A 19,834-nucleotide genomic window follows, 5' to 3' on the forward strand; every position below is an offset into this window, starting at 1 on the left:
AACTGCATTTGTCATAAAAGTATTTAGTATAGCTTGTACTCAAAACACAACAACTAAAGAACAACAGAACAGAAAAATAAAAAACACATCAATAAAAAAAATGGTTAAATCAAGAGCAAATAAAACTGCTACCACTGACCAAAGAAGTGAATGACTTGTATACTGAAAACTATGAGTCACTATTCAAGGAAATAGAAAATGATACCAAGAAATGGAAAGACATTCCATGCTCATGGATTAGAAGGATAAATATCATCAAAATGAATATTCTCCCCAGAGCCATATACAAATTTAACGAAAAACTCATCAAAGTTCCACCAAGCTTCTTTAAGAGAAAAGAACAAAAATTACAATCATTTATCTGGAACCAGAAAACAAAAATTGCCAAAAAAAAAAACAGAATTGCCAAAAAAATCTTGAAAAAAAGAAACAGAAATGGAGGCATCACACTCCCAGATCACAAAATATATTATAAGGCCATCATCATAAAAAAAAAAAATGATTGAATGTCTCAAACCTTTTATATCACAAACTTAGTCTTTTTAATACATAGGCTGAGCCTTTGATATGTTGACTCTCTTAACAGCTTAGACCAAGGAGAATAGAAGCAACCAGTGGCACAGCAATGTCAAAGGACATAAATCATGATGATGTTGTGTATGATACAGCAAATCCTAACAAAGGGATATTTCAAAGTTAACCCAACTGCCAAATTATGTGATTACAGAATTAACTATCTATTGTCTTCTTAAACCCTAAGACAGCAGGAACCTCCTGCTTCCTCTATAGAGCCCTATATTTCCCCCAGTCCTGGAACCTCTAGGGTGGGGCTCACTTGCCTTCATGCTTCTCTCAAGTCATACCAAATGATATTGCATCCACCCACCCCAACCTAATCAACGCAATGAGTACCACCTCAGCATACTTCACTTCAGACTGTGTCCAGAGACATCAGGCATGGAATATCAACCTTTCACCCCATTACTTGGGTGAAACCTTTCCTTTCATAGTATTCTCAAGGTCCATTCCAAGAGGTTCACTTCCTAACAAAATTACAAAACCCTGGATATAGGCCAGGTCCCGTGAGATAGAACATATGTTCACATGTATCCATAAATTAGGACAAAATATATACCTGAAAGCAAAAGTACACAATAGTATGCAGCGAGTCAGTATCAAGTTCATAATGAAATAGTGTTTACTTAGACTTAGATACCCTCCTCACCTACTTCCTATTACAGTTCTCTCACTCATTCCAAAGCTAACCCCATCAAAGCAAGGACTGAAAAGTTGAATAAGGGCAAGAGACTGGCATACTTTAAAGGTGACTCTTTAGTCACTATCAGGCCACCACATCAGCTAGGCCCTATTCGGGGAGTTGTGAGATTCCCAAACAGATATGATGGGTCTGGACCTTGAATAAATCCCCTCTCCATTGTTTTTTTTTCCTAGTACTTTTTGTTTTTTTAAAGAAAGGATAAATTAACAAAACCATAGGATAGGAGGGGTACAACTCCACACAATTCCCACCACCCAATCTCCATATCCCACCCCCTCCCCTGATAGCTTTCCCATTCTCTATCCCTCTGGGAGCATGGACCCAGGGTCCTTGAGGGTTGCAGAAGGTAGAAGGTCTGGCTTCTGTAATTGCTTCCCCGCTGAACAAGGACGTTGACTGATCAGTCCATACTCCCAGTCTGTCTCTCTCTTTCCCTAGTAGGGTGGGTCTCTGGGGAAGCGGAGCTGCAGGACACATTGGTGGGGTCTTCAGTCCAGGGAAGCATGGCCGGAATCCTGATGACATCTGGAACCTGGTGGCTGAAAGAGAGTTAACATATAAATCCAAACAAATTGTTGAGCAATCATGGACCCAAAGGTTGGAATAGTGGAGAGGAAGTGTTAGGGGGATACTCACTGCAAACTCTAGTGTACTTCTGCTTTCAGGTATATATTTTGCACTTGTTTATGGATACGTGTGAACATATGCTCTCTCTCACAGAACCTGGTGTATATCTAGGTTTTGGGACTTCGTTACAAAAGTGAACCACCTGAGATGGAATTAGAGAATACTATGAAAGGAAAGGTCTCACCCGAGTAATGAAGCTGAAGGGTTGTCATTCCACACATGAAGTCTCTGGACACAGTCTGAAGTGAAGCATGTTGAGGTGGCAATCATTGCATTGATTAGGTTGCGATCAGCAGATGCAATATTATTTGATATGGATTGGGAGAGGCATACGGGAATATTATTTGATATGGATTGGGAGAGGCATAGTAGGCCCTATCCAAGGGTTCCAGGACTGGGGGAAGTAGAGGCTCTATAGTGGAGATGTGAAGTTCCTGCTGTCTTAGGGTTCAAAAAGACGATCGATAGTTAATGTTATCATCACATTATTTGGTAATTGGGTTAACTTTGAAAAGTCCTTTTGTTAGGGTTTGCTGTACAGTATCCAGTATCTTATATATAGCTGTGCTATTGGTTGCTTCTGATCTACTTGGTCTAGGCTTTTGAGAGAGTCCTCATATCAGTTACACAGCCTATATATTAAAAAGATTCAGTCTGTGTTTTAAAAAACTTTGAGACATACAATTAATTTCCCTTCTCTCATATTAATTAACTAGTGATTTATATGACTACATTTTATACATTTATATGACTACATTTTACTAGGAGTGTACATAAACACCATTCCCACCACCAAAAGACTGTGACCCATCCTTCCCACCCACTCCCACCCCCCACTGCCCCAGGAAGCCGCATGTCTACCCCTCACCACAGGGTTTTTACTTTGGTGCCCTGACCAAAATTTGGTCAGGTCCTGCTTTTAGTTTCCCTTTCAGATCTTCTTACTCAACTTCTGTTGATGAGTGGGATCATCCCATACTCATCTTTATCTTTCTGACTTAGCTCACTTAACATAATTCCTTCTAGCTCTGTCCAAGATGGGTCAGAGAAGGTGGGTTCATTGTTCTTGATAGCTGCATAGTATTCCACTGTGTATATATACCACAGATTTCTCAGCCACTCATCTGTTGTTGGGCACCTGGGTTGCTTCCAGGTTTTAGCTATTATGAATTGTGCTGCTATGAACATAGGAGTACACACCTCTTTTTGGTTGGGTGTTATGGAGTCCTTGAGGTATAATCCCAGAAGAGGAATTACTGCATCATATGGAAGGTGCATGTCTAGCCCTGTGAGAGTTTTCCAGACTGCTCTCCACAGAGGCTGTAACAATTTACATTCCCACCAGCAATGCAAAAGGGTTCCTCTGTCCCCACAACCTCTCCATCATTTGTTGCTGCTGTCCTTTTTGATGTATGCCATTCTTGCAGGAGTGAGGTGGTATCTTAGTGTTGTCTTAATTTGCATTTCTCTGACAATCAGTGACCTAGAGCAGTTTTTCATATGTTTGTTAGCCTTTTGGATCTCCTCTGAGGTGAATGTTTTGTTCATATTCTCTGCCCATTTTTGGATGGGGTCATTTGCTTTTTTGGTGCTAAGTTTGCTGAGCTCTTTATATATTTTGGTGATTAGTTTCTTGTCTGATGTCTGGCATGTGAAGATCTTCTCCCATTCTGTGAGGGATCTCTCTGTTTGTTTAATAGTTTCTTTGGATGTGCAGAAGCTTTTCAATTTGATGTAGTCCCATTGGTTTATTTCTGCTTTAGTCTTCCTTGCAATTGGGTTTGATTCATCAAAGATGTCCTTGAGGTGTATGTGGGAAAGTGTTTTACCAATGTTTTCCTCTAAGTATTTGATTGTTTCTGGTCTGACATCCAGGTCTTTGATGCATTTGGAGTTGATTTTTGTTTCTGGTGAGATAAAGTTGTTCAATTTCATTCTTCTGCATGTTACAACCCAGTTTTCCCAGCACCATTTATTGAAGAGAGCCTCCTTCTTCCATTTGTTAAGTGAGCTAAGTTAGAAAGATAAAGATGAGTATGGGATGACCCCATTCACCAACAGAAGTTGAGAAAGAAGATCTGAAAGGGAAACTAAAAGCAGGATCTGACTAAATTGAAAGTAGGGCACCAAAGTAAAAACCTTGTGGTGAGGGGTAGACATGCGGCTTCCTGGGCCAGTGGGGAGTAGGGGTGGGTGAGAGGGATGGGACACAATGTTTTGGTGGTGGGAATGGTGTTTATGTACACTCCTAGTAAAGTGTAGTCATATAAATCACGAGTTAATTAATATGACAGGGGGGAAATTAATTGTATGTCTCGAAGTTTTTAAAACACAGACTGAGTCTTTTTAATATAGAGGCTGTGTATTTGATATGCAGACTCTCTCAAAAGCCTAGACCAAGTAGATCAGAAGCAACCGGTGGCACAGCTATATACAAGATACCGGGTACTACACAGCAAACCCTAACAAAAGGACTTTTCAAAGTTAACCAAATTACCCAATAATGTGATGACAACATTAACTATCCATTGTCTTTTTGAACCCTAAGACAGCAGGAACCTCACATCTCCACTAGAGAGCCTATATTTCCCCCAGTCCTGGAACCTTAGGATAGGGCCCACTTCCCACATGCCTCTCCCAATCCATATCAAATAATATTGCATCTGCTGATCGCAACCTAATCAACGCAATGATTGCCACCTCAATATGCTTCAGCTCAGACTGTGTCTAGAGACTTCACGTGTGGAATGACAACCCTTCAGCTTCATTACTCGGGTGAGACCTTTCCTTTCATAGTATTCTCTAATTCCATCTCAGGTGGTTCACTTTCTAACAAAGTCCCAAAACCTAGATATACACCAGGTTCTGTGAGAGAGAGGATATGTTCACACGTATCCATAAACAAGTGCAAAATATATACCTGAAAGCAGAAGTATACTAGAGTTTGCAGTGAGTAACCCCCTAACACTTCCTCTCCACTATTCCAACCTTTGGGTCCATGATTGCTCAACAATTTGTTTGGATTTGTATGTTAACTCTCTTTTCAACCACCAAGATTCCGGCCATGCTTCCCTGGACTGAAGACCCCACCAATGTGTCCTGCAGCTCCGCTTCCCCAGAGACCCACCCTACTAGGGAAAGAGAGAGGCACACTGGGAGTATGGACCAACCAATCAACGTCCTTGTCAGCGGGGAAGCAATTACAGAAGCCAGACCTTCCACCTTCTGCAACCCTCAAGGACCCTGGGTCCATGCTCCCAGAGGGATAGAGAATGGGAAAGCTATCAGGGGAGGGGGTGGGATATGGAGATTGGGTGGTGGGAATTGTATGGAGTTGTACCCCTCCTATCCTATTGTTTTGTTAACTTATCCTTTCTTAAATAAAAAATAAATTAAAAAAAAAGAAAACTAATTTTAAAAAAATAATAATAATAAATAAATAAACTGAAAGAATAAGGGTCAGAATACCTATAACAAAAAAGTAATATTTTCCACCTTTAATCAAGTAACTTGTTCCTTCATTGAGTGCCATGGATGATTAATTTCTTAGCAAGGAGATCTACTAATGTGACATGCCATTATCTTTAAGATGCTTAAAGCCATACAATCCCATTAATCCAAAAAAAAAAAAAATCCAGAGAAATACCTGGCTACTACTAGAAAACAATATTATCTAAATACAATATTAAGTGTTTAATAAAATGACTTTTGAAGAAAAAACGAGGAGCAAGGGAGCAGGTGATGGTGTACTTGGTTGAGCATACACTACCATGCCTGAGGACCCAGGTTCAACCCCAGCTCCCCACCTGCAGGAAGAATGCCAATCTGTAGGTGTCTTTCTCCCTCCCTCTCTATCTCTTCTCCCCCTCTCAATTTCTCTCTGTCTTGTCAAATAAAAACAGAAAAGGGGGTGGAGGCTATCAGAAGCAGCAGACTTGGTGTCACTTTTTTTAAATAACAAAAACCCAATTTAAAAAATATCTCATTTATAGCTTTATAAAAAGTGACCTATTGTAAATTCATGTCATCTATCAAAAAATGTTTTAAAGTGTGTGTGTGTGTGTGTGTGTGTGTCTGTGTGTGTGTGTCTGTGTGTGTGTGGCAACTGGCATCCTCAAGCATACAAAACTCCATAATATAAAGACAAAAAGAAAATATAGATTCTGAAACTATTCTAAAAATTGTGCAAAAACTTACACATAACTGATAACTGATTTAACCAGTGATGTTTATCTTATTGGTCATTTTTACCTCCTTTGTTCAGACTGGTGGAATCTAATTCTTTCTTCTTCCTGTTGCTGTCGCTTAAATTCCAGTAATTCACCCTAGGAACAATAAAAACATTAAAATATGGTTTCAATTAATATGACTGTATAGAACACACTCAAATAGAATACTTATTTAACCCTATTGGTACAATATTTCATTTTTGAAAGTTTTACTTAAGTGCCATTTCCATGTGAAATTACTTTTACTTAACTGTATAGCACAATTAATCATACTTTAGTAAATCAGTATCACAGAGTGTAAAATCATGGGATGAAAAGCTAGTATGGGATCCAGGCAGTGGGAATTAAAGCATATATTACAATGCACAATGACAAAGGTCCAAGCCCCTTATCCTCAACTGCAGGGGGTAGTTTCACAAGCAGTGAAGCAATGCTACGGGTCTCTCTCTCCCTATATCCACCCTCTTGATGTCTGTCTCCATTAAAAAACATAAATAAAATATTTTAAAAAGCCTATGTAAATGGTCAAGGTCGTAAGACAATAGGTGAAAGAAAGAGGAAAACACAATATGGAGGGGTAGAGTGGTGGTGTACCTGTTTGAGCGCACAAGCCATAATGTGCAAGGACCAGGGTTCGAGCTCCCAGTCCTTACCTGCAGGGGGAAAGCTTTGCTAGTGGTGAAGTAGCATTGAAGGTGTCTGTCTGTTGCCCTATCATTCCCTACCCTCTCGATTTCTAACTGTCTTTATCCAATAAATATAGATAATTTTATTTTATTATTTTTTAAAAAAGCAATATAAAAAAAAACAATGTGAATCAAGTCTACCTGTATCTTACAAAGAACAAATTAAATCAGCTCCTTAAGGAATGTCAGGCATTACCTTTTCTTAGTATTTTCTGGCATTTCTTTCCCAACAAATATTATAGTGCAATTCTATTATGAAACATACTCCATCAGAAAGAATAAGCACTCACCTATAACTGACAAGTTAAGGTCTAATACTAGTCTAATTTTGAACTCCCTGAAGAAAATCTTTGCTTTAAATAGGAGATCATTTTACTACAACTAACTAAATCTCTAGGTTAAGAAAATTTGGAGGACCTAGTGGGAGTTGTATTGTTATGTGGAAAACTGAGAAATGTTATGCATGTACAAACTATTGTATTTACTGTTGACTGTAAAACATTAATCCCCCAATAAAGAAATTAAGATAAAAAGAGGGAAAGAGACAGAGAGAGACAATCGCAGCCCTGCTTCACCATTTGTGAAACCTGCCCCCTGCAGTTGGGGACCAGGGGCTTGAACCTGGATCCTGGCACACTGTAATGTGAGTGCTTAAGCAGGTGAGCCACTGCCAGACCCCCTGATTCTGTCTCTCTTTCTCTTCTCCCCCTCATTAATAAATCTTTTAAAAATATTTTTAAAAGAAAAAGCTGATCACCTAGCATGCTGGTAACACAAAATTCATTCCCTCTGTAATTTCTTCCAGTTTTATTTTGGCTATTCCTTTGAGTACTCGATACCTCTAAGACAAGGTAAATACTTCTACAAAGTGAGGTAAAATTCAAATCTATGAATTTCATTCCTAGCACAGAACTTAAAAATAATTAAAGAGAATAAATTCTTAAAGAAAAAATTTTTTAAAAGTAACAAAGAAAAGGAAAATTTGACTAACTTCTTGGAAGAGGCAACTTAACTTCTGAACTCAGTTTGTTTTTTACAGCATCAAACAGAAGTGGGAGTCAGAATTCCTCCACTACTCAACTTTTACCTTGAAAAGGACTGCATTTTAACCTCATTTCAAAGACAGGGAAGAAAAAAGGCAGAAAGAAGAGAATTATTAGGTCCATGTCTTAAATTATTGCAAGAGTTCAGGATATTTCTGATAGAGAAATTTCTATCATATCTTGATAAGCATACACCAAGAAGGTAGAAACTAAAGCTTTGAAATATGAAAATAATAGGGGCTAAGGGATAATTCATTCAGTAGAGCCTGTGCCTTACCATGCTCAAGATGCTAGGATCGGGGAGTCGGGCTGTAGCACAGCGGGTTAAGTGCAGGTGGCGCAAAGCACAAGGACCGGCATAAGGATCCTGGTTCGAACCCCGGCTCCCCACCTGCAGGGGGAGTCGCTTCACAGGCAGTGAAGCAGGTCTGCAGGTATCTATCTTTCTCTCCTCCTCTCTGTCTTCCCCTCCTCTCTCCATTTCTCTCTGTCCTATCCAACAACAACAATAACTACAACAATAAAACAACAAGGGCAACAAAAGGGAATAAATAAAATAAATATTTAAAAAAAAAGATGTAGGATCACACTCTGACATGAAACATTAGCACCGTGAATGATATGGGGAAGGGAGGTCAAAGGATAGCAGGTTGGTTAAGTGGTATAGTAATGTCTTTCTACTGCACACTCAAGAGTAGAGTAGAGAATTAGGCCTGGGGACTGGGTGGCGGTGGATGCATACAATTATGCACCCAGCCTTTAAAAAAAGAAGTAGAGAATAGAAAGAGAGATGAGGACAGAAAACTTAGGTGGTGGTACACCTAGTTAAGCACACACTATACTGCACAAGGACCCAGGTTTAAGCTTCTGGTCCCCACCTGCTGGGAGGAAGCTTTACAAGGGGTGAAGTAGAGATGCAGGTGTCTCTTTGTCTCTCTCTCTCTATCTCTCCCTCCCCTCTCAATTTCTCTCTGTCTCTATCTAATAATAAACAAATGATTAAAAAAAAAAAAAACAGGGAGTCGAGCGGTACAGGTTAAGTGCACATGGTGCAAAGCGCAAGGACCAGCGTAAGGATCCCAGTTCGAGCCCCTGGCTCCCCACCTGAAGGGGAGTCGCTTCACAGGTGGTCAAGCAGGTCTGCAGGTGTCTATCTTTCTCTCCCCCTCTGTCTTCCCCTCCTATCTCCACTTCTCTCTGTCCTTTCCAACAACATCAGTAGCAACAACAGTAACTACAACAATAAGAAAAAGGGCAACAAAAGGGAATAAATAAATATCAACATAAAAATAAATAAATAAACAAAGAAAACTTATTTAAAATATAATAGAAAACTTTCCAAATCTAGCGAAAGAACTAAGTACAAAAGTGCAGGAAACTAAGAGAACATCAAACTATTTCAATGCAGCAACCTATATAACAAGACACCTATCAGTGAAACTACCAAGAGTTTAAACAAATAAAGAACATTAAAGGCAGCTAGGGGAAAAGTATAAAGTATTCCCAACACATAACCTACAGCTATTCTTTAGATATAAAGGTCTTCACAGACAAACAAAACTAAAATATTTTGCCACCATTAAGTGTCCCTTACAGGAAATTTTGCAAGAAGTTTGCCTATCCAAATCTAAATAACAAAGTTTACTGTGTGTGTGTGTATACACCAGAATATTAAAGTCATAATGGCAATAGTAAGCATTCATAAATTAATAGTTAAACTTGATGTGATGAATAGAACTCACCTATCAAAAGTCACAAAATGTTCAGATGCAAACCACAACTATATGTTATTTTACAAAAAAAAAAATTTTAAGTTAAATTATAAAAACAAACATAGGCTCAAACAAATAGGAACTGGTACCCCAAGCCAATGGGGAAAAAAAAAAACATAAAAAAGCAGGTCCAATATATTTCTATCAAATGAAATAGACACCTGGCCAAAAAAAATAAATAAAAAATATATATACAAGAAGATTTAATAATTTCTAATTTATACCCACCCAACATATCAATACCTGACTATAAAGTAAATCATTAACAGATCTATAGAAAGATATTGCCAGCAACAAAATAATATTAGGGTCAATATTTTCATTTTATAAAATAAATAAAATAATTTAGGGGATGCTAACATCCACTTAATAGTAATAAATGTATCATACACACAAGAAGGAAAGAAAGGCCCTTCAAATGACAAATTAAAAAGATGAACTAAAAATGTTTTTTATATATATTTAATTAATTAATTTATTTTTATTGTTGTTGCTATTGATGCCGTTGTTGTTGGATAGGACAGAGAGAAATGGAGAGAGGAGGGGAATACAGAGAGGGGGAGAGAAAGACAGACACCTGCAGACCTGCTTCACTGTGAAGCGACTCCCCTGCAGGTGGGGAGTGGGGGCTCGAAGGGGCTACTTACACAATCCTTGCACTTTGCGCCATGTGCGCTTAACCTGCACTATCGCCCAACTCCCTTGAAAAGATTTTTTGAGTGTTCTACACTCAAACATCAGAATACATGTTCTCTTAATCAATCATATCACATTCTAAGTCTAGAACATATGTTGGGACATAAAAAAGTATTAATAAACTCATGAAGATTCAAATTATGGGCTGGTAAGAGCTCACTTAAGTAGTTTGCTGCTTTGTCATGTGCATGACCCAGTTATAGGCCAACCCTCTAGAAATTTGAAGGAAACTTCAGTGTTGTAATCTCCTTCACACTTTCTCTGCCTCTCTGTTTTTGTCTATCTTAAAAAAAAAAAAAAAATCTTCCTGGATCAGTGAAATCTCAGCAGTGAAAAAAAATTGAAATCAACACCAAACATCTCTTCAAATTACAGTAATATGAAACTAGAAGTCAAAGAAAAGTGAAAAAATGGGAGTCAGATGGTAGAGCGCAGTGGGTTAAGCACATGTGGCGCCAAGCTCAAGGACCCCTGTAAGGATCCGGGTTGGAGCCCCCAGCTCCCCACCTGCAGGGGAATCACTTCATAAGCGGTGAAGCAGGTCTGCAGGTATCTATCTTCCTTTTCCTCTCCCCCTCTCTCTTCCCCTCCTCTTTCCATTTCTCTCTGTCCTATCCGACGACAACATCAATAATGACGACATCAAAAACAACAATAATAATTACAACAATAAAACAACAAGGGCAACAAAAGGAAATTAAAACATTTAAAAAAAAAGAAAAGTGAAAAATTAGAAAGGGTGAAATCACAGCTTGGTGGAAAATCACACAATTGCTGAACAACTATTGAGTCAATGAAGATATCAAAGTAAAATCTAACAGCTTATTATGAGTCAGGTTTGGATCTACTATGACATGGGGATGTAAGAATAAATAAAACATCAGATTACTACTCCTCTAGGTACTTTCTATTCTAAAAAGAAGGAAGCAACAAAACAAGTGAGAAAAATATCCCATTGGAATACTGCACAGAGAATCAAACATTCTGGTGTAAGGCAGCATAACACAGTTACTACTACAGTTCTAGGTAGAAGGCAAGCTAAAGACCTGATATAAACCAAGAAAAAAGAAAAAAAAAATCCATGACCAAACAGAAAAGGCAGCAAAGGAGAGGAAGAATACAGGCTGGAAACTGCCTGGAAATTCAAAGTAACTGTCTTTTTTTTTTTTTTTTTTTAACAAATATAAATCAGAACAATGAAGTGAAAATTTTCTCCTAACATGTTGACAAAAGCTAGAGAGACTTCATAGAGCATTAGATACATTCATACACTTTGAGGGAAATTAGTGAAGACTAATTTAGTTTTGTTTTTTTTTTACTTTTTAAAAAATATTTATTCTCTTTTGTTGCCCTGGTTGTTTTATTGTTGTAGTTATTGATGTCGTTGTTGGATAGGACAGAGAGAAATGGATAGGGGAGGGGAAGATAGGAGGAGAGAAAGATAGCGACACCTGCAGACCTGCTTCACTGCTTGTGAAATGACACCCCTGCAGGTGGGGAGCCGGGGGCTTGAACCGGGATCCTTACACCATAAATAAATATTTTAAAAGAATAATACGTGAGTCGGGCGGTAGCGCAGCGGGTTAAGCACAGGTGGCGCTAAGCACAAGGACCAGCGGAAGGATCCCAGTTCGAGCCCCCGGCTCCCCACCTGCAGGGGAGTCACTTCACAGGCGGTGAAGCAGGTCTGCAGGTGTCTGTCTTTCTCTCCCCCTCTCTGTCTTCCCCTCCTCTCTCCATTTCTCTCTGTCCTATCCAACAACAATGACATCAATAATAACTACAACAACAAAACAACAAGGGCAACAAAAGGAATAAATAAATAAATAAAATTTAAAAAAAAGAATAATACACTGGAGAAGCAGGGTGGTAAGAGGGGGTGGGTGGTGGTACACCAGGTTGAGCTCACATGTTACCATTAGTTGAGGGCCTGGGTTTGAGCCCTAATTTAGTTTTTTGAGGACAATAGCAATACCCATTAACAGGCAAAAAGTACACATTATTTGCAGAAGTGTTCAAAGATATACATGTAAGGATAGTCATAACCATCAAGTTTAGACAGTGAAAGTTCAAGGAAAAGTCTGAATGATTATCAATAAGAAATCGGCACAACTGTGGTCTGGGGGGGGGGGGTGACACAATGAGTAATGCATCAAGTTCTCAAGCATGAGGTTCCAAGTTCAGTTTCTGGCTTTGCAAGTACCAAAGTGATATCTGGTAAATAAATAAATAAATAAAATCCTTCTTTTTGCAGGATAGAGAAATTAAGAAAGGAGGAGATAGAGACAAAGATGCCTGCAGCACTGTTTCACCACTTGTGAAGCTTCCCCCTGAAGATGGGGGGGTCAGGGACTTGAAACAGCATCCTTGCACATTAGGTAGCATGTACACTCAACTGGATGTGCCACCGTCTGGCCCCAATAGATAAAATCTTTAAAAAAAGAAAGGGAAGGAAGGAAGGAAGGAAGGAAGGAAGGAAGGAAGGAAGGAAGGAAGGAAGGAAGGAAGGAAGGAAGGAAGGAAGGAAGGAAAGAAGGAAGGAAGGAAGGGGCACAGTAAGGTAGACCATCTACACAATGGAGTACTATGTAACAATTACAAAAAGTAAGACAAGGGGGCCAGGTGGTGGCACACCTGCTTGAGCGCACACGTTACAAAGCATGAGGACCCAGCTTCCCCACCTTCAGAGGGAAGCTTCACGATTGGTGAAGCAGGGTTGCAGGTATCTCTCTGTCTCTTCCCCTCTACTTCCCACTCCCCTCTCCATTTCTCTCTCTCTGTCTCAAATTAATAACAAATAAACAAATAAAAACCTCCATTCAGGAGACATTTTCTATTTTCCTGGTGCTTTCCTTCATTTAAAAATTCCAATGTATTTACTGTCAAATGTAAAACATTAACTCCCAACAGAGGAAAAAAAAAATTTATTTATTTATTCCCTTTTGTTGCCCTTGTTGTTTTATTGTTGTAGTTATTATTGTTGTTGTCATTGTTTTTGGATAGGACAGAGATAAATGGAGAGAGGAGGGGAAGACGGGGAGAGAGAGAGAGAGAGAGAGAAAAACACCTGCAGACCTGCTTCACCACTTGTGAAGCAACTCTCCTGCAGGTGGGGAGCCCAGGGCTCGAACCGGGATCCTTAAACCGCACCCTTGCGCATTGCATCATGTGTGCTTAATCCGTTGTGCTACCACCCGACTCCTGGGGAAAACGTTTTTTTTTTTAATTCCTATGTATATATAGGTTTCTTTGTAATTTTTCAGTTTACTATATCAGTCCGTTTATTAAAATACATTGCTTTACTGGGGAAACTGTTATCACAGGTGTACCATTTCACACCTTCCCGTGACAGATGTCAGCACACCACACTTTTTACCAGCTTGTCCTCTTCCTCCAGTAAGTCCTCTCCACCCTTGCAGCCTTCCTCTTGAGACCTCCTTTAAAGTTCTTAAATCTGCTGCAATACACCCTTCTTAATTAAGTTTCACCTAGTATTTCCCCTTTCTCTGTTTCCTATGTCCCACCTATGAAGATCACCTTGTGTCCATCCAATACTTCTGACTTATTTCACTTAACAAAATTCCTTCATGCTCCATACAAATTTTAGCAAAGAAGAAAATGTCATCACTCCTTACAGCTGAGGAGTATTTCCACTGTGATCTGCATAGTGTTTAACACTTGCAAGATGTAAAAGAAAACAAGGCACTACATTTATGAAACCAGAAAAAGGAAGAAGAGGGGACTAGAAGAGAACAACAAATATCAATGAGCTGGCAGGTGGTTCACCAGGTAGAGTGCACCCTTTAACACACATGAGAGCCTGAGCTCAAGCCCCGGGCCACTAAATGGGAACACCTGACTGGAGTGGGGGCAGGAGGAGATCATCTTCACGAGTGATGGAGCAGTGCTGCAATGTCTCTGTCTCTCACCTTCTATCAGAGGAAAGGAAAAACTGACCACCGGGATTGGTAGAGTAGTATAGGCACTGAGCCCCAGTGATAACCCTGGTGGTAGTAATAACTACAAGAGTCTCCCTATTAAGAGTCAAGGACAGAGGAGACAAGAGAGCTCAGAGGAGGAGGGTGATCAGGTGGGGGTCGGGGTTGCTAATGAGGTATCACTATATGGAAGCAGTGCTCCAGATGGCAGAAGGGGAGTTTGGCATTGTTGCAGTCAGAAAATTATTCTATAACTAGCAAAGCATGTTTACAGGGAGGGACTTGTTTTCCTTTGGTGCTATGAAGGATAATTTTAACAAATTAATTTGTTCTGCAGAACTGACAGCCACTATGGATGCATTCACATGCCTTCACAAGCATATTCTTGGTTCATTTACGGGGTTCTCACGCAGAAGCACAACACTGAGTTGAGCAGAGAGGAAAACAAGTTGTTCTTGTTCCAAGGACTGAGCTTTGGATATTAAGGAAATTAAAGCGATCTAAGCAGGAGGGACACGATGCACATCGGAAACTGCCAAGTCCCATCCTTTTCCACAGGTATTTAAACATCCAGCATTTTCCAGACACCTGGATTCATGCTGCAGGTTCAGATACTAAGATGGCAACAGCTTCAACCTGAAGGAAATTACAGGATAATGAGGGAGACAAACCCAGAAACAAGAGTGAAACGAAGCAGGGAGAAAAGCATTGCTGAAAACTTCATGCACCACTACGTGGAAATACAAAGGAAGGGTAGTAAACAAGAGAAGCAGGAGCAAATGTTGCTGCTTGATGCCGAACACTTTAAACAGGTCTGTGAAGGCTCCAGAGGGAAGAACGTGCTACTTACTACTCTAGCTCAGCTCCCCACATCAGACAGAGGTCTGTGCAGAAAGATAGCCTCACTGTATGAGAAACTGTCTGGGGCAGGGAGATAGCTCAGTAGATGGCATATGTTTCTTGCTGTGTGGGAGACCCTGAGTCCTGGCACCACAGAAAGCAGCCTGATATCCCTGTGGTGAAATACCTCCTTGAAACCCAGAAAATAGGATGAAAAGAAAAAAAAGAGAGAGAGGCTGGGAGGGCACTTACTGGTGTTATACATGTTCGAGGCCCTTTCACCTCCTAGTGCCATGTAAGAAAAATAATTAAATAGCCAGGTGTGTGGTGCAGGTTCAAGCCTGTCCCCCAACACACAGAAGGAAGGTTTGGTGTTGTGGTGTCTCTCACTCCGCCCTCCCTCTGTTTCTCTATCTAAAAAATATAGTAAATAAATAAAATCTTAAGAAATGCCAAGAGCAATTGGCCAGGCACTGGCACACCTGGTTGAGAACACGTTATAATGCTCAAGGACCCGGGTTCAAGCCCCCAGTCCCCAACTGTAGTGGGGGCATTTCACAAGTGGTAAAGCAGAAATACAGGTTTATTTCTCTCTCTCTCTCTCTCTCTCTCTCTCTCTCTCTCTCTCTCTCTCCCTCACTCTCTCTCTCCCTCCCTCCCTATCCCCCCCTTCTCTCTGACTCCATTAAATAAATCAATAAACAATTTCAAAAGAGAAAATTAAATAACAATGTTAATTTAAAAAGAAAAAACTGGGGGCCAGATGGTGGCACACCTGGTTGAGTGCACATGTCACAGTGCGTAAGGACACAGGTTCAAGCCCCCGGTCCCCACCTGCAGGGGGAAAGCTTCGCAAGTGGTGAAGCAGTGCGGCAGGTGTCTCTCTGTCTCTCTCCTTCTCTATCACCCCTTTCCCTCTTGATTTTCGGCTGTCTATATCCAATAAATAAATAAAGATTTAAAATAATTTTTTAAAGAAAAACTATAAAAAAAAAACTATAAAAAACTAAAGCAGAACTCTCTACAAACAGATTCGGGTGTCTATATAAATGAGGTCAACACTTAAGATGGTACCATGGCCTCCTACTGGCCCTCCTGAGGGAAGGGCTACACTGCTGGAAAGCTGCATACGGGTTCTTTGGAGAGATGGCCAATCCACCATCGTGATGGCCAATCTACCTATTGCTTGCCATAGGTTGTGGAAATCACTTCTATCTATCAATTTACAGAAGGGCCAACAACACAACAGGCAGGTGTGGGAAAGGCCAGATGCTTGAGTGAACTGATGTGTCTTGAGTGAAAGTCAAGCTCTGTAGCAAAGCTTCAGTGCAGTAGGTGAAGACTAGGGTAGGCTTATTTTACAAGCATGTCTCAATCCCAGTGAGGCATGTTCCGACACAGTTCAGCCTAATTTATATAAACATTATGGTACCATTGCCAAAGCAAAACACACTTCTCCCAGGAGAGGCTGATCTCTCCATACAAGAGGAAAAGGGCAGTAGACACAGGAGAGCTGATACAGTAGATGTTAAAGAACTCTGATTTTGATTTTTTTTTTTTAATACAGAAGACTGGTCTTTGGGGGAGGAGAGACAGTATACAGAGAAGCCCTGACCCTAGGTTTCCTACAGTAACATCAAAACAGACTGGTCCTGAATTGAGTGCAGCCTAGAATGTTCCCAGCTGTGATCATGAACTGTGAACACAGACTGACAGGGACTTGGAGGTTGAACAAGTTCCTGTGCTAAATATGAATGTATATAGGCCCTGGGTCAGGTTGATGAGATAAATAGTTAATTCTGTTTATATACTTTCTTCAAGTTTGGAGCTACTCTCTGCCCTAGTTCAGCTTTCTAGCCCTATTCTCAATTCCATCTTCCGAGACAATATTTTTAGTCCACCTGCATGTTAGTTATTAAGCTTAGGCCAAAATTACTAAAGTCATGGGACCCTAGGAACATACCTAAAATAGACCTCATAGCTCCTTTCCACAAGAAGATATCTATTTCCATCTGCTCTATTCCAACTTTTTGGTTCCTGTTCATTAAACATTTTATCCTGCTTTATATCTTACTGCCTTTTAGCCACCAAGTTGCAGATGCTACTATGATTCCATTCTGACTTTCATTCTGGGCAGATGACTTCACGAATGTGTCCTGGAACCCCACATCTCCAGAGCCCTAACCCACTAAGGAAAGATAGAAACAGGCTGGCAGTATGGATTGAACTGCTTATACCAATGTCCAGCAGAGAAGCAATTACAGACACCAGAACTCCCACCTTCTACACCCCCATAAAGAAATTTGGTCTATAATTCCAGAAGGGGAGAAATGTTAGGGGAAGATGAGAAGAGGGCTCTGAACTCCAATTCCATCAGGATTCAGAGAGAGAAGAGGAAAAAAGGAAGGACATTTGGAAGTAGCAATAGGCGTAGATGTGACTTAGAAAGGAAAAAGAATGCAGGACCATAGGAAAAAAATGGCAAGTATATCGAAATATAACTATAGAAGTAATAGTCAACCCATATCTGTGACCTTGTAAAAACTACTGCAGTTTCCAATCCAATATTTTTACACTTAGAAAGTTGTTTAGAATATTATAATCAAAGAGTTCTTTTGCTGTTTCTCACTAGTAATACTATAAGGATGTTTTCAGTCATTTTAATACTTAGTTGTATAGTCCTTGTTCATCAAACACAAATTTTTATCCATACTTTCAAAGGTTCTTGTTTATTCTTGTGACTGTCCTCAGAACTGAACGTTTTTCAAATTCCCAGGTTCCACAGATTTTTAAAATTATTCGTTCATTCTTCCCTCATTCATTTATAAGAGGTAGCATAGGGTAAATCTCAGGAATTGTCCCCAGAACTGCATATACCAGTGATGTTTTGTTTCTCTTTCTCATTAATAAATGGATATTTGTTTTAATAAAGTTCCATTTTTATTTTTGTCTTACAAAGTATACTTAATTTGGGGACTGGGTGGTGGCACACTGGGTTGAGTGCACATGTTACAATACACAAGGACCAGAGTTCAAGACCTGGTTCCCACCTGAAAGGGGAAAGCTTCGTAAGTGGTGAAGCTGTGCTGCACATGTCTCTCTGTCCCTCTCCATCTCCCCACTCCCCTCTAATTTTTCAACTCTATATAAATAAATAAAATAAAATATACCTAATTCATCATTGAAGCATATATACATAAAATGCTGTGTAATTATGTTCCTAGAGTCTTATAATAATGTAAAGAAATGTTAAATCATTAAAAATAACACTTTTTGGTGAGTTTAATGCTGCGCTGTTTTTTGGGGGGGCAGGGAGATAATATGTATTCTAAGAAATTATTTTAATTCCAACTCACTATGGTTTTTCTTAAAGACAGAGACAGAGATAGTGAAAGAGATCAGAACACTGAAGCCTCCAATGTGATGGAATCCAGACTTGAACCTGATTTCTGTGCATGATAAAGCAGCACACAATCCAAGAGAGCTATTTTACCAGCCCTACAGTTTTTTCTTAATTGATAGTTGATGTTTAAATTTATAAGGAGCCAAGTGGTGGCCCACCTGGTTGAGCACACAGGTTACAATGAGCAAGGACCCAGGTTCAAGCCCCCAATCCCCACCTGCAGGAGTGAAGCAGTTCTGTAGGTATCTCTCTGTCTCTCTCCCTATCACCCCCTTTCCCTCTCAATTTCTGGCTGTCTCTATCCAATAAATAAATAAATAAAGATATTTTTTAAAAATGTATTAATTTCTTCTTCCATATTTGTAAGGGTCATATTCTTTTTCTCTCATAACAAACCCTCTTTGCGTGATAAGATTTAAGAAAAATTACAATATAAAGCTAGACTAAATTCCTAGGCTAAATCTTACCTCATCTTGGTAAATTATTTCAAAGAAAAATATCATTAATTAGAACGGTCTTTGTGATGTAACCTCTTAAGAGTTTCTTCCTGTATGTACACACATGCACACATACATGCCCTTTATCCAACTGTGACAGCACAGGAGTTAGTTAAATATTAATTTTAAATTACTTCATCTTTTTCTTTCTCTGGAACAGTTTACAAAGCATAACAAAAAAAATCTAGTGGAACTGTCTATTACATCATCCATGTTTAGATTGCCAGGGGAAAAGTAGTTCCTAGAAAACTTTAGAAATCACTTGCATTTTCATTTGCATTGTGACTCTGAGTTATTTCAAATTTATATGCATTTCTACAAAATTGTTCATTTAATCCACACATTCAATTTGTTTAATGTTACCCATGGTAATAAAATTTAATCTTTCTAGATCTATGGTTCCATCCCCTCATTTATAATACTCTATATTTGCATTTTCACTAATCTCTTCTTGATTAGACTTGATGAAGATTTGTCCATTTTGTTGACCTTATCAAAGAACAAGCTACTGGATTTTTGTAACAACTGTTTCTTGAAGTTTTATCATTAACTTCTGTTCTTATCTTAATTACTTCCTTCAGTATCATTTAATGTCCTTATCCTACATTCATGAGTTGGATACTTAATTCATTTGTTTTTTTAGTACTGACTGGATTTAAAAGTTATGATTATTTTTTTCTCTGAATATAACACATCAGCATGGCTGGGCACTGTATTTCCCATATAGTTCCTTCACCATACATTTCTGTGTGGTTTATAATACTTTTCTGATACCCAATAATTGAAGTATTTTCTTAACTTTTGTCTTGCTTTTATTTTGAAAA

General features: G+C 39.3%; 1 protein-coding gene across 4 annotated transcripts in view; it reads right to left on the bottom strand.

Annotated features, from left to right (window-relative positions):
• Positions 1 to 19,834, bottom strand: part of EPSTI1 (epithelial stromal interaction 1) — a 171,473-nt gene that overhangs the window by 12,491 nt on the left and 139,148 nt on the right. For all 4 annotated transcript variants that reach the window (XM_060194769.1, XM_060194771.1, XM_016194658.2 and 1 more), the window contains one exon: positions 6,158 to 6,231. In XM_060194769.1, coding sequence (XP_060050752.1) covers positions 6,158 to 6,231 — 74 coding nt within the window. The remainder of the gene's footprint in view (positions 1 to 6,157; positions 6,232 to 19,834) is intronic.

This window comes from Erinaceus europaeus, chromosome 7, assembly GCF_950295315.1.
Source record: "Erinaceus europaeus chromosome 7, mEriEur2.1, whole genome shotgun sequence".
Classification (NCBI taxonomy): domain Eukaryota; kingdom Metazoa; phylum Chordata; class Mammalia; order Eulipotyphla; family Erinaceidae; genus Erinaceus; species Erinaceus europaeus.